Source organism: Cimex lectularius, unplaced genomic scaffold, assembly GCF_000648675.2.
Source record: "Cimex lectularius strain Harlan isolate CLEC.00 unplaced genomic scaffold, Clec_2.1 scaffold327, whole genome shotgun sequence".
Classification (NCBI taxonomy): Eukaryota; Metazoa; Arthropoda; class Insecta; order Hemiptera; family Cimicidae; genus Cimex; species Cimex lectularius.
The window spans coordinates 418,026-431,852 of record NW_019392865.1 but is presented as its reverse complement, the minus strand read 5'-3'; the positions used below and the strand labels follow the sequence as shown (position 1 = coordinate 431,852).

Here is a 13,827-nt window from a genome sequence, read left to right as displayed (position 1 = left end):
AGTCAGGCGAGCTAATCGATAGCGGGAAGTCGACTGACCCGTTCGGTCTGGAATAAGAAAGCTGAAGTGAGGGGCCCCTCGGACAAATTTACTGAGATATTTTTGTGGACACCCTACTGAGTCATTGTGCTCGGGTATCGACATTTTCATTGAAACGACAGTGAATCACGCTCGGTCTATATCACCGCTGCTCTATTTAATTCATTCCGGCTATCTGTCTGTAATCGTTTAATCAGCCGATTTTAAACAAATAATAACGTTGCTATGGAAATAGAACGCTGAAAACTTGTTTTACCAAAAAACGTACAACGCGATTGTGTAAGGCAATGAAGAAGAAAAAGAAGCTATTATTGGAGGTATGTAGTACGTACTAATGCAATTGTTAATAATTGTTGTTGTCTTCCTTTTTATAACAAAAATTAAAAGTTTTATCTCAATACACGAAAGAAAATGTAATTGTTGGATGGCGTTTTAGTATGTCATTCTTTTTCAAATACATATCTAAATAATATTTCGAACCATGAATATTGACTATTCAGTCTGTTGAAATTTGATTAAAAATAAAACAAAAGTATGTTTTTGGCAGACAGGATAATTTATCAAAATATGAACATAATTTATTTCCAACTGTTTATGTTACATTACCATCATAACAGTGAGCTCAATAAATAAACGCTTTCATTAATCAAAGAAAATATCATCAGTTAAAAAAAAATTGTATTTATTATTGATGAAATGTCATAACATCCATTTGCCGAGGTAACTCAAGTTAATTAAATCAATGTAAACAAGCTACAGCATACAATATTAATAATAATTCCTTATGTAATTACTGCTAAACTATAAACACATATTTTAATAATTATAAGTCCGGCATACAGAGGTTCCTCGATTTATCCCATCTAAATGATGAGTGCAACTCTATGGCTCTATATAGAGAACGTGTAAAATTGCCATCCGATATGAGAATCGTGCTTGAGCCCGGCAGCGAGTATAACAGATAAAATTTGTTTTAAATTTGTGATTAACATTTCAATCTCGCGTATTTCCTCCTCTTGCCTTAATTACATCTCGAAGACGTCTCGGCATACTTTCTACCTGTGTGGAAATGTCTTTGTGCTTGAGGTTAGCCCATCCTTCTCTAAGAGACCTTTCAAGTTCCCAGCACTAAGTGGCACTTTTAAGTTTAAAAATTGTAATTAAGAATACAAAGATAAAACAATTTTTTGCTTCTGATAACAAATGAGAGAATATTGAAAAATCCTTTATCCTTGTTCTGGATTAAAGGTAAAGTGTGTTTACCTCTAATTGATATTCCCAATTTAAAACATAGTGTAAACAAATATTTATTGATAAAAATAATTAGACAAATTAAGGGTAGAATTTTCTTTTATCGAGAAAAAAATCAATTTGATGGAATTTTTTGCCTGTCAGTGTATTTTAATGCTTGATATGTCAGCATTGTTTTTTTTTTCGAACCTGAAACCCCACATGGTAAATGACACCATTTAAACAAAAGCTGTAACACCATACACCATATTCGACCTGTTAACTTTTGGTTCTCGTTCTAAAAGGCGATATTTAGTGCGTAGTAGTTAAGGAATCGTGTATCGGCTCATTAGAGGCCACAGCATCACAGCCCTGGTGATAATGGATTTCACACATTTTCCGTTCTTCGGAAGTGGGACGAATACGAATGAGGGTCGGCTATGGAAATGGGGTCCGAAGGCAGGAGCGAGGTGGCCATTGTCTGCGGGTAGCGGCGTTGCCAATCGGCAGGTCTCGTCCTCCACGTGGTGGATGACCGAGCACCGGCTCCAGGCACACCCGCGGATCCACCATCCCGGCCGGCAACATCGCCGATCGCCACCTGGCCTCTTGACACACCGTCAAACAACATTTCTCCTCCAGGTAAAGACCTGGCCAACCTTCATTATCATCCTCTTTCATAACTGTACTTTTGCTGGCGTGATGCTGAGAATCCGCACAAGGCACCATAGCGGTCTTTTATCCCCCTTGCATTCCGCCCACTACAAGGAGTGATTTTTTTAAGTATCTCCCTTATTTGTGGCATTCATGACATATATAAGCCTCTACTCGTCGAAATAGACCGGAGTTTTTGGCCTGTGAGCCGCACTCTCCGTAATAGAGAGGTGTACGAAAAGGAGGTGATTAACAATAAATAATAATAAAATCAGCCGATTTTAAATAAATAATATTTGCTTTAAACAACGTTAAAATTTAACGTTGCTATGGAAATAGAACGCTAAAAACTTATTTTGCTTTATAACCGATAAAAGTTGGAATGCAAAATGAAAAACAAAAAGAAGAAAACTTATTTGGAGGTATGATTTTTTTTAAAGTATATACTAATGCGATTGTTAATAATTGTTGTTGTCTCTCTTAGTTGATCAATCTGTTGAAATTTGATTAAAAATAAAACTTTTGAAAAAGTTTTTTTTTTTTTTTTTTTTGGTAGACAGGATAATCTAGCATCATCAACACGATCTGTTTCCGTTTGTTTATATTATATTACCAGCATAACAGTGAGGTCAATAAATAACATATTCATTAATCAAAGAATATATCACTAGTTAAAAAAATATTGATAAAATAAATTCATATCCATTTACCGAGGTAACCAAGTTAATTAAATCATTGTAAACAAGGTACAGCTGTACAATAATAATAATTCCTTATGTAATTACTGATAACCTATATACATATATATTCTCCTAATACAATAATTATATAATGTGTCCGGCATATAGTGGTTGCTCGATTTGTCCCACCTAAATGATGAGTGCTCCTTGGCTCTATATAGAGAACGTGTAAGATTGCCTTCCGATAATCATGCTTGAACACGGCAGCGAGTAACTTAGGTCCCCTGTCCAGATTTTTTCGAGAAAAATGGTGGTTTTATTGTATATAGAAGGATAGTTTTGGGTCCTTAGCGTATATTGAGAGTGAATGTATTCATTGGATGTAATGTATATTCAGGTATGAATGTGTAGTGTGAAATGATGGCGGAATATTAGAACCCCATCAACCTTCAATTATATAGTTAGGTTAACTATATAGTGGTGGAGGAATATCGAGTACCCCGCCCTCCTAATTCAATGAATTGTACATAAGTACGTATTCAAGAATAAGTGAGAGTGTGAATGGGTTGCATTTAAGAACTCGTTGCTTGAGTGCTGAATTGACCTAACTGTTGACATGACCCGGAACCCAACATAATCGGATAAACGGATAAGACCGAGGTCTGACCCAGGGACTGCAACCACCCGAGGTGGGTGATTCTCGAGGCCTGCCGGTAATTGATTGTCAATTACAATTAGATGGTGAACTGCGAGAAGTGATAGGCTCAGCTCTGTACATGATTGTAAATACATTTCTACATGCATGTGCAGATTTGAGCCTGTATAAACCTAGATCCAAAAATACAATCTCATATCATACATATTTGAGATGTTATAATGTTACAAATAAATTCGTATAAGTAAAGAGTTTCACTCTATAACATATACGTTATATAACAAAACAGAACAAACAAGCATTTAGCATTCAATCAATAATTGCACTTTGTTATTAACATGTTCCAACACATATTTTAATGCTTGGTAAGTTAGTATTTTTCATACTGTTACATTTTGTCATCCCACGAATTTTAGATAGCACACTTTGTTACTATGATGTTTCGTCATATGTTGGCAGGAGAAGAACAAAACCGAGGATAAACCTGAACAACAGGTAGAAAAGATGGAGGACCAGCCACATAATCAACCAGACGAGAACATGAAATACGATTCCACTGACAAGAATACAAAAAAGAAATGGTTTATTCGAACTTTCTATTTACTTTGCAGAGACAGATCTATGCCTTCTCACAGTGATGATGAAATGAAGGCAGAAGATCTACCTGAAGGAAACCAAAAGGTTCGTGACTTTTTTTACATGAAGTATCTAGTCCTGATGAAGACTGACTAAATAAATAAACATAATTCAATGTAGTCCACATCCATGTTAAATAATATCATGCATATACATACTTTTACTTAGAGCATAGGTCATGGATTTGTTGAATGCCCCTTCCACGTCCATAAACAACGCCAAGGCTATTCCCTTGTCGTTTAATGCCTTAGATAGTAGCCTGTTTAACTCATTCGGCGGGTAAGTCCGTGTAATTCCCTGTCCGATATACAACTTGCCTAGCACTGAGTTTTTACATGAAGTATCTAGCCTTTTTAAAAAAGATAAGTATCTAGTTCTGATGATGACTGACTAAATAAATATAATTAAATTTAGACCATATCCATGTTAAATAATACAATGTCCACTTTTGCCCTGAAGATTATACGATTAAAGGACGAAACATCGGAAAAAATAAAATTGTATGTTTTTAAACTACCTCATTCTTAACCGCTCCTCACGAGTTCAACAAAGTATCTATTTAAATGGGACATACGCGGCTCTTGTCATGATTCGTTTCCTCTATTAATTGTAAATGTTTGATGAGTGATGAGTAGGATTATGCCCAAAAGTACTTTTTTATGGCGTTAGAGAAAAATCGCCGTTTGCCAAGAGAGCCCGGGAAGTGGGAAATTTCGTCCTGTCACGTTGTCCACCCTGTCGGCTCATGCCCGCTCGGCTGGCGAGAGGATTTTCGTAGACAGTCTTGAGCAGTTGTCGTCCTTGTTCGTGTCTTCCTAATTGGATAAGTTCTGTGTACGCACTTGAATATCATCCTTCGTGCTAGTGATTAAGTGTAGTGGGAGTTTTTTACATTTTAAACCGTTAATTTCAATATGTGAGTATTGGTTTTGTTTAAATTTTAATAAGAACAATTTAAAAAAAAATTTTTTTTGCAATTACACCAACTCTAGGCATTTATCGTCGGGTCGACAGTTTTAGTTTGAAGAAGGTTTTTGAATGTTCCATTTTCAAAATAGTCGTTTAATGTTAGATCACCTCCGCAAAATGCCTAAAAAACTGAAACTAGAGCTTTTTTGGCGAATAAAAGGCGTTTTGAATTGTTTAACGTTTAAAACCGACGCGCTGTACATATTTTTCTTCGAAAACATAACGAACTTTTTTAAAAGATAGTTCTTACTCACAGATTGAAATCCGGATAATTTTCAAAATGTGAATAAGAACATATCTTTTGATTAAACGACATACTCACCCCACCTATAACGAACGTTAGGTTTGCCGGGTTGACGATACGCAACTAGGCTGCGATTGAGTGATTAGCCGGGTTTTTATTTTTATTTTATTATTTTTTTTTTAATTTGTTTAATGAACATGAACGACGTGGTACAAAGTTTTCGATCGACATGCCGTTTGTCGTACGGCCGGTTTTATTAAATAATAATTCCTGCGTAATAGTGGCTACCGGCTAATCCACGATGGCCGGTCGCGTGTATGAACGTGGAAAGTGTTTCGGTTGTATAAAAGCAAAATTCCTTCGCGAATCTATTGGGAGTATTCTTTTATTTAGTCGATTATTTAGTGGTGTTTATCCTCTTTTTTTTTTATCCTGGGGAGGGGTTCTTTGTGTTTCTTAGTCGGGCTGTTGTCGAAGTCGATCCGGCAACATCGCACCCTAAGGTTCAGGGGGGGTTCTGATGCTCCTCAACCAGTTCGACTTGTTCACTTACCAATCGCCGCAGTCCTACTCCGTTTTTTCATCTTTTTCATCTTTTCATTATTTTTTTTCTTCCCGATTTTTGTATTGTCGCGAGCCTGTTCGGACGTCAGTTATAAAAATGAAACCGTCGTTCACCTTTCCTGTTTAATCCCGAATACAAATTTTATTCGAACTTGGCGACTCTTGTTATAATGGACATTTTCTTTCCGGTTCGTCTTGTAACCAATAACGGAACTTAATGGGCCTTGTCGACTCGACAAATAACAAACGTTCTGTATGCAGAAATGCGTCTTTCGAGTGCTTCAGTCTTCAGTGCTGCAGGGGAGAGGGAGAAGTCGGGTGCCACACCCCATCCGTACACCTCCTTGTCGCCCTTTTATTAGAAATGCAAACTACCTGAATTCTGTTAATTCGCCAAAAACCTCTTCCTCGTTTAGTGTCACTCCTTATAGCGAGGAGCACGTGAGAACCGCAAATACATCCCGATTTTAAATTGTTGATGAAGGGTGAAAGGTAAAATGTACAGATTTCCTTCAAGAATTATCGTGCAAGGATTCGTCAAATTACTACTCAAATCCATGGACCATTTTCGGTTATGTGATTTTTAAAGACGTTTTAAATCAAAAATTCTTGAACTTTTTTTAAAAAGATAGTTCTTACTCAGTTAGTTGTTTTCAACTATCCGGATTTCAACCCTCTAACCTTCTCCAACCATCTTGAACTATTGAACTATATTTTAAAAACATACAACATATCATTTCTATCAAAACTTCTTTTTCACTTTTATAAATAATTTTAAATGTATTTTAAGAATTCAAATCATAATTTTGCCCACACGATACGTTAAAAAAACACGAGAGTTGTTGTCTCGATGTTTGTCGGAAGTAATGTCTCACGTTTTGGTGATAATTTAGCGGTTTCTTTTTAGTATATTTATTGTTAATATGTATTTACAATTTGGTTTCAATTGTTTTTAACAATAATTAAAAATATTTCAAAGATGTACGAAGCAAAAGTCAGCTTTAAAATACTCAGCTTCATAGCAAACTATTTTTGCAAATGATATATGCACCAACAGATTCTTGAATTTCGTTAAAATTATTTAGATTAAAAAAAAGAAAACATCTCATCTTCGTCTACCCGGTATGTAAACGTTTTTAAGGCACTAATTTAAAGTATGGGTCGACAAACAACTGAGGTTATCGCTGGCCCTTTGCGGTTTTCTGTTTTTTTGTGTATTCTTTCGCGCGTATTTTGTTTTAGAATTGCAGCCAAACTGACTTTCTCCTTTTAAATATGTACTACGTCGATATCCTAAAATGCTAGCTCGTTTGTACCTCAGGTTGTCAAGTACAGAATAGAAACAAAACAATACAAATATACATCACCACAACAGATGTCTGGTCACATTCACTCCTGAGTACTCGATATTCCTGTGGGCGGGATTGAACCCAGTACCTTCTCGCTAATAAGTTACCTTTACTTTCCACACGTCACACACCCCAGCGTACTCGATGGGGACGGGGTTGAACAACTCCTTTCTTTGACGCTAATAAATTCCATCATTCCAGTAAATTAACATAAAGTCAACACAGACAAACATAAACACTATGTACATTTAAAAATCCCTATAGCCCTGAGGTATAGGTACTCGAACAGCGATCTATGGCACTGATGTTATTTTCGATTTTATTAAGCTGGTCTCCTTTTTTGTTTGTTATTTGCATACTCATGACTCAAGTAATTCAAAGAAAAGAGCTGGCTACGTGCCATCTCTCATTATACGTTTACATGTCGTTCTTTTACATATTAATTAATATTTCGAGCAAAGTAATTGTTTGAATTTGAACATACATCATAACAACAAACGTCTATTTGAACAGACATCTTAATAAAAGACGTCTTTATTAATATACTGAATTAAAGATAAACGTATAACAAATGTTTAGTTTTAGTTGACATTAGAATCAACATAACATGAACACGAATTATATCTCTTTTGAGTTGTCTATTACTTGGGAGGGGGGATAACTTACATCGTACGTTGTACTCTAGTGGTGTAATATATATTTTTTTAATCGTGGAAAAAATCTTGCAGATTAAAAAAAGTTCCATCTTAGCGTTTATTTTTACATAATACTTTTTTGCAGAATACGATGGGTGGGAAACACTCTAAAAGATCTGTTGATATATCAACACCATCTGCTGAAAAGGACGATGTTTCTGAGAAAGTAGAAGGTGACAACAAATTACAAAACGGCACCTTTCACATTGAGGTAAATAAATAAAAACTTAAATTAATCCATTTATCGAAGAACCAAAGTATAAAACGTCGTTATCAATGTAATGTAATAAATCAATGTAAAAAAATTCATTCACTTAATAATGTATCTAACACTTTAAAAAACGTAATAATTATTATGTTTGAGTATGTATTTTATAAGCCTAGATCATTTGATTGGTTTCGTCATATGTCGACCTGATTGTTCACAGGAGTTGAATGAAAAGGAGGAGAAGCCCAAAGATCAGTGTGAAAATACAGAAGAGCAGCCGCAAAATGAAAGCGATGCCGACAAGAAATTAGAAACGACAAACAATAAGAAAAAAAAGAAGTGGTCTTTTCGATCATTATCATTTTCTAAGAAGGACAAATCCAAGCCTGCCATGGTAAAAGAAGAAACGAAGCCAGACGAACTTGCTCCAAGCAAGTCATCACAAGAGGTTCGGGACTTTTTTTTAATTATCCATTTTTGATGAACACTGACTAAATAAATAATTCCATAAATCAATGTCGAATGCTATGCATATATGTATACGTAAAACGGTATGTTTTGACTTAGGTTGAGAGTTGTTATCCTACACTTATTTTGAGGGCTAGGAGGAGTTTCGACCCAATTAAGTTATAACCAACCAAATCGACCTTATTTGACGTATCGGAGCCGTAAAATTCAATTATCCACTACTAGATGATGCGCCTACTACCTACCTTCTCCACCGTTGAAGTCCACCGAAAATCCATTGGCTTCTCTTTTAAACTTTAAAAATTTGTCGTCTCAAACCGATAGTTTATCGCCCCGTGTTTCGAATTTAGGCGCATCTTTACAACCGAGAAGCCGTATATTTTATTACGACAAAGTTTAAAAGACTGTGGGTTCGAAAAACATTAAAATTGAATTGCTCCTTTATCCGAGAACGAATTCACTTTTACTGAAATTTAATTTCGAATTAAAAATGAAAACCTTCAACACCAAGTATTTTTCGTTCCTATAAAAATTCTATAAAGTTATTACTATTTAATTGCATTAGCAATATAATAATAAACAATTTTGTGAAATGCATTTACCATATATTTATATTGATAGGTAAAGGAAGACATAGCTTCGTTGTTGTTATAGCCCTACATAGGCATCGTGTCACATTAAAAAGTATATGTACTGTACGTGTAACTGATACATTTTATGTCAGAATGTAGTATACAGTAATAACAAAATTTCTTTGCCGTTGAATTATACAAGCCAAGGCTTACATCACCACATAAGTTAGATTTAAGCTCCCATCCTACCGTTCATATTTTCATAGTCTTGTTTGCAATGTCAGCCCCCTTGTTTTACGGCATGGGCCCTAATTAAATTTGTTGACGATGTTAAGGAGTTGCCATGTGAAAAACTGGTGAGATAGGTTTGTCTATTCCAAATTTCCACCAAACCATGGTACGTTTAATTATTTACAAGGAAGGTTTTTAGTTCGTTTGTGCTTTAATTGATCCGAGTACGATGAGTGATGATGTCAATTGTTGAGCATGCGGGGGAATTGTGTCTAGGTGTGAGAGCCCCTCGGCCCTCGGTATTAACTTTATTGGTAGCCAGGGGGTTGGGATGATGATGTGATGGCGGTGGTGGGGTTGTTGGTTGGTATGGTTACAGCCACCAGCGTCTGGCATCGATCTACCCCTCCTACTCACCAAACTGAAAACATCGCCCTCCGACAAAATTCCCATTCAAACGCCTATAAAGGCTCCGTCCCTTTAATTATCATAATTGGTATTTTGTCAGAGTTGTCTTTTTTTATATACCTATAGCTACATATTTCTTAATATCCCGATACCGGATTTCTAGGGAAAAAAAGAAAAGAAAAAAAGTGTCTTAAGAGGGAGACTTCTGAGAATGAAAGTTGGGAGGATTTAATGCCGGCCACGCCCTTCTTCCCACGCTTCAATTCATGGATTTTGTAAATTGTATTATTGCAATGGGCTATAAAATAAAAAGGCCTTATTGACCTCCCAACGTAAATGGTTGGGTGGGCACTGATCTTCCCATTGTCCATGTCATAAACCCAAAAACTAAAACGTCTTTATGCGTGGTATTAAATTAATCTTAATTAATAATTCAAATAATTTGCTTTTATTCCAGTGATTCAATTTTATGAATATTGAGTCATATTGTACGCTGAATAGATGCACTTGTTAAACACCCTGTTACTCATTTCTGATATTATTTATTTATAATTATTTTTTCTAAATTATCTACAGTCACTTAATGTTTTTGGCCATCTCTTCAATAACTATTTTCTTCTTGTCTGCTGTTTGCTGGCTCATTGAAAAACAAACGTAAAAAAATCAATTCAGCCATAAAAAATGTAAAAGAAAGCTCAAAACAATGTAATATAAATTCCAAGTATTAATCTTTTTATCCAAATTAGTGTGAAGAGCGAGCGAGATTTTTCATCTCAACCAAAAACCTTAAATAAAAAGAATAATTAATTGGATAATTAATATGTTCAATTATGACCACTAAGCAAATATGGATTAATATTGATTTTCGAATTAATTTTATAGGAAACTGAAACAGTCGAACAGAAAGAGGATTGTGAGGAATCCCAGGACAATTTGCATCCTGCCGAAGAAAGTAGTACAGAAGCAAAAAAGTCCGAGGATAAACTTGAAAATCCTGAAGAACTTCAGGCAGAACCAACCAAGCCAATGAAAGAGGATGAAAACTTGGATTCAGATCCTGCAATCCAATCCGATAGAAAAGAAGAACCCGACGATGTAACAAATAATGAAAGAAAAGATGAATCGGGTGTTGAAAGCGTTCAACCAAATAATGAAAGAAAAGAAGATTCTGGCGTTGAAAGCTTTCAAGCAAGTACTGAACAAAAAATAATACTAGAAGAAAAATCAATTGAAGAAGAGTCATCCGAGACCAAAATTGAAAAAACAAGTGTAATAAAAACAAATAATATCTCTATCACCGAGATATCAGTATTGAAAACAGAATGTACCCAAGTGAGTAAAACGGCTTAAACTTGTATCAAATTACATTGTAAATGGTTTTAAGTTTGAAACTAATATAAATAATAATTTAAATTTCAGGAAATAAACATGAAAATTGAAGGGTCATTAGCGCTCAACGAAAGTTTAGATCTAAACAATGAAACGGAGGTTTGTTACACCCACAGTGGATTTTTAACATAATGATTTAAAATTAAAACAAAACCAAAAAGTTATTTTGATATTTGATATACTATATTTACAATTTAGTAACTTTTTTTTTCCAAATTATTTAGGAGATAAATGGAGCTGGGGAAAGTCTAGCCGACGAATTGTTTGATGATAACAATGAGGGAGTAAAAGAAAATGGTCTGCCCGATGCCAAGGACCTCAAAACAATCCAGGTTTGTTTAACCTTATGTTAATGTTTCATTACGTTACAATATTTACAAATTTTAAACTTGTCGGCTAATGTCAAAACCCAACTTTCTTTGCCATGGCATCCTATGAGTAATGTAGTCAGTTTTACTATTGTTTTGACAGTTAATTGTTACCAACTTAACAGTGTGGCACTTAATTATTTTATTTAAAGTCATTATTATATTTACATCATCTTCCCATCCCTTTACTGTCCTCACGAGGATCCCCCCCCCCATCGCAATTAGCAAAGTTGGAAGTCATTACATGTATACTTCAAAAAGGCCCTTCGAGATTCAGTGTAATATTTTGGTGTTTCCAGACCCAATAAAAAATAATTTAATACTTTTTTCATTATTTTCTTTTTCTGAGTAACATTTAAATTATCATTGCCAAAAGCATAGAAAATTTTCTAAGCTTTGTTAATTTATTGTAAATAATATGTTAATGACCTATCCTATCAGGCTTGGTATAAAGTGAAGTACTTTGCAATATATCACCACCTACTTACAAATATTAAACAATAATATAGAAATAAACGATTTATTATTACTATTATATTTTTAATTTTATTATATTAATACTATTTTAGTATTTTTACTTTAAATTACAAATTCCAATAAAAATAATTAATTTTGATATTTTTTAGGTATTAGGAGAGAGCGAAGTGCAACAAAATGGAGAAAATATTACAACAAAAGCAGATTAGATAGATAAAAGTCAACGTTCGGAAATCAATTAATAAATTCTTGTGTATGCATGCATCAAGTGTACCATTTATATCATTATTATATCATGGTATATTTATATATATAAATATAAATATATCGTTTAATATTTTAAAAATCTCTTTCAGAGACATGATCTGTGATGCCTCAAAGAAATAAGAAATTATTAAGCAAATAAAAAATAGCCACATAATTAGTCGAGTCCATATCAAAGACTGTTTTAGGGCTCAGGTTTTTCACGTTTTCTATTCAGCCAACAAGCTAATACAATTTAGATGAACAATTTTAGACATTTTTGAAACAGTTTCTCCACCTTGTGCCTTCGGGAATGACACTACTCTTGGCATTATTTTCTCTTTTTTTTATATTTATTTAAATTTTTTTTTTAAATCAAATTTCAAAATCAATTTAATGTGGACCAACATTCTTTCACATCTTTACTGAAGGCATCACATCGTTTCAAAATGTAAACTGTTTTATACGTTTGTACAAGAAAAATTTAAAAATGTATAAAATCTAAACTCAAACAAAAACTCACCGACAACACTTTTTTTAATTAATTAAGAATTGTATATTTAAAATGTTACGAAACGGGACTTGGTGATATTTTGTTTGATGATAATATTGATAACTTAAAATTTTGTATAATAGTTTTGGGCATATATCATTGCTTCTTTCCTTTTTCTTTCTTTCTTTTTTTTTTTTTTTTTATTCTTACTTTACTACATTCTTTTGTTATGAAGTCTAATCATTAATGAAATTTGCAACACTAAAGCCCATTCAAACCGTCAACAACTTGTTTACACAGTTTACATTACATCTATTGATGCAATATAATATACAAAAATTTTTTTTTTTTAATTATATATAAATATTGAACAGTAAGTGGTACGAATGTTGATATGGATTCCTTATATCGCATGTGAATCGTGAGATAAGGAGAATTTTTTTTAATAATTCCAATTATATAATGTAAAATGTTTTTATGTGTAGTAGTATAGCTATACTCGCTGCAGGGCTGTATGATAGGGAAGGAGCGCTTCAAATGAAAGAAAGAAAAAATGTGTACAATAAAAAAAAATGATTGGGATGGGATTTATAAGTAACAGTAGACCGAAAAGAATGAAAAGCTTGCTAAGAGTTGTAAACAACGAATCAAATTTTTATAGCATTCATGTCATCAAATAATAAATGTCAAGTTGAGTTTATTTATAAATGGTTCCATTCAGTGTTTGTCAATTCCTGACTTTTGTACAATTAACAATGATCCCCTCTCAATCTTATATTCTGTGTGTGAATGTGTTTATAAAATTTAATTACAATGTTCAAATTTATTTGTTCTTGTCTTATTTATCCTATTTTTATCTTTTTCTTTTTTTCAGCCGGTTAACTACTAAGGTCATTGCACGCTCCTGTTTTTATGTCTGTCTTGAATTTTTACACCTTTTAGTGCATAGTTCATTTTAACTGTTTAAAATTTCTCCACTGTCCTGTCACACACGAGGAGACTAGATCATTTTCTTTTGGCCAAACTAATTGGTAGTTATCTAGGATTAGATTTTAACTAAATTGACGACGAAATGATGTAACATTTGGGGTGTGTGGTGCAATAGTACACCCTATTTCTTCATGTTCATATTTATTTTTTTACAATCTTTTTACGTATAGCGTAAGTTTTGGTTATCTGCATGTAAGGTGGCAAATTGTATATTATTGGTTTGATTTGTTTAACTTATAAAAAAATGAATTTATCATCTATATTC

The 13,827-nt window shown here is 33.8% G+C and overlaps 2 protein-coding genes across 4 annotated transcripts; one reads left to right on the top strand and one right to left on the bottom strand.

The window, feature by feature from the left end:
• Nucleotides 1-311: 311 nt before the first annotated feature.
• LOC106670252 (HIV Tat-specific factor 1) lies at nucleotides 312-12,756 on the top strand. Of its 3 annotated transcripts, XM_014400419.2 has the most exons (8): nucleotides 312-356; nucleotides 3,718-3,939; nucleotides 7,801-7,926; nucleotides 8,144-8,371; nucleotides 10,485-10,934; nucleotides 11,022-11,090; nucleotides 11,216-11,323; nucleotides 11,986-12,756. In XM_014400419.2, the coding sequence occupies exons 1-8, from the start codon at nucleotides 327-329 to the stop codon at nucleotides 12,043-12,045; spliced, it is 1,293 nt and encodes a 430-aa protein (XP_014255905.1). In that variant the 5' UTR covers nucleotides 312-326; the 3' UTR covers nucleotides 12,046-12,756. The 3 variants fall into 3 exon arrangements, with proteins under 3 accessions (XP_014255905.1, XP_014255906.1, XP_014255908.1); XM_014400420.2 differs by lacking the exons at nucleotides 312-356; nucleotides 3,718-3,939 and adding an exon at nucleotides 4,667-4,810; XM_014400422.2 differs by lacking the exons at nucleotides 312-356; nucleotides 3,718-3,939 and adding an exon at nucleotides 5,679-6,163.
• On the bottom strand, nucleotides 1,664-2,189 carry LOC112127627 (the record flags this gene model as incomplete). Its single annotated transcript, XM_024228856.1, is given in 1 exon segment — nucleotides 1,664-2,189. A coding segment is annotated over 1 exon segment (237 nt), but the record flags the coding sequence as incomplete, so codon positions are not given.
• Nucleotides 12,757-13,827: the final 1,071 nt, after the last annotated feature.

What these genes read in the sequence shown, in the direction of transcription:
- LOC106670252 (XM_014400419.2), top strand. Translation starts at nt 327, where the DNA reads ATGAAGAAGAAAAAGAAGCTATTATTGGAG. An exon ending in ACGGCACCTTTCACATTGAG is followed by an intron (nt 7,927 to 8,143) that starts GTAAATAAATAA and finishes GATTGTTCACAG; the next exon opens with GAGTTGAATGAAAAGGAGGA. An exon ending in AGGACCTCAAAACAATCCAG is followed by an intron (nt 11,324 to 11,985) that starts GTTTGTTTAACC and finishes GATATTTTTTAG; the next exon opens with GTATTAGGAGAGAGCGAAGT.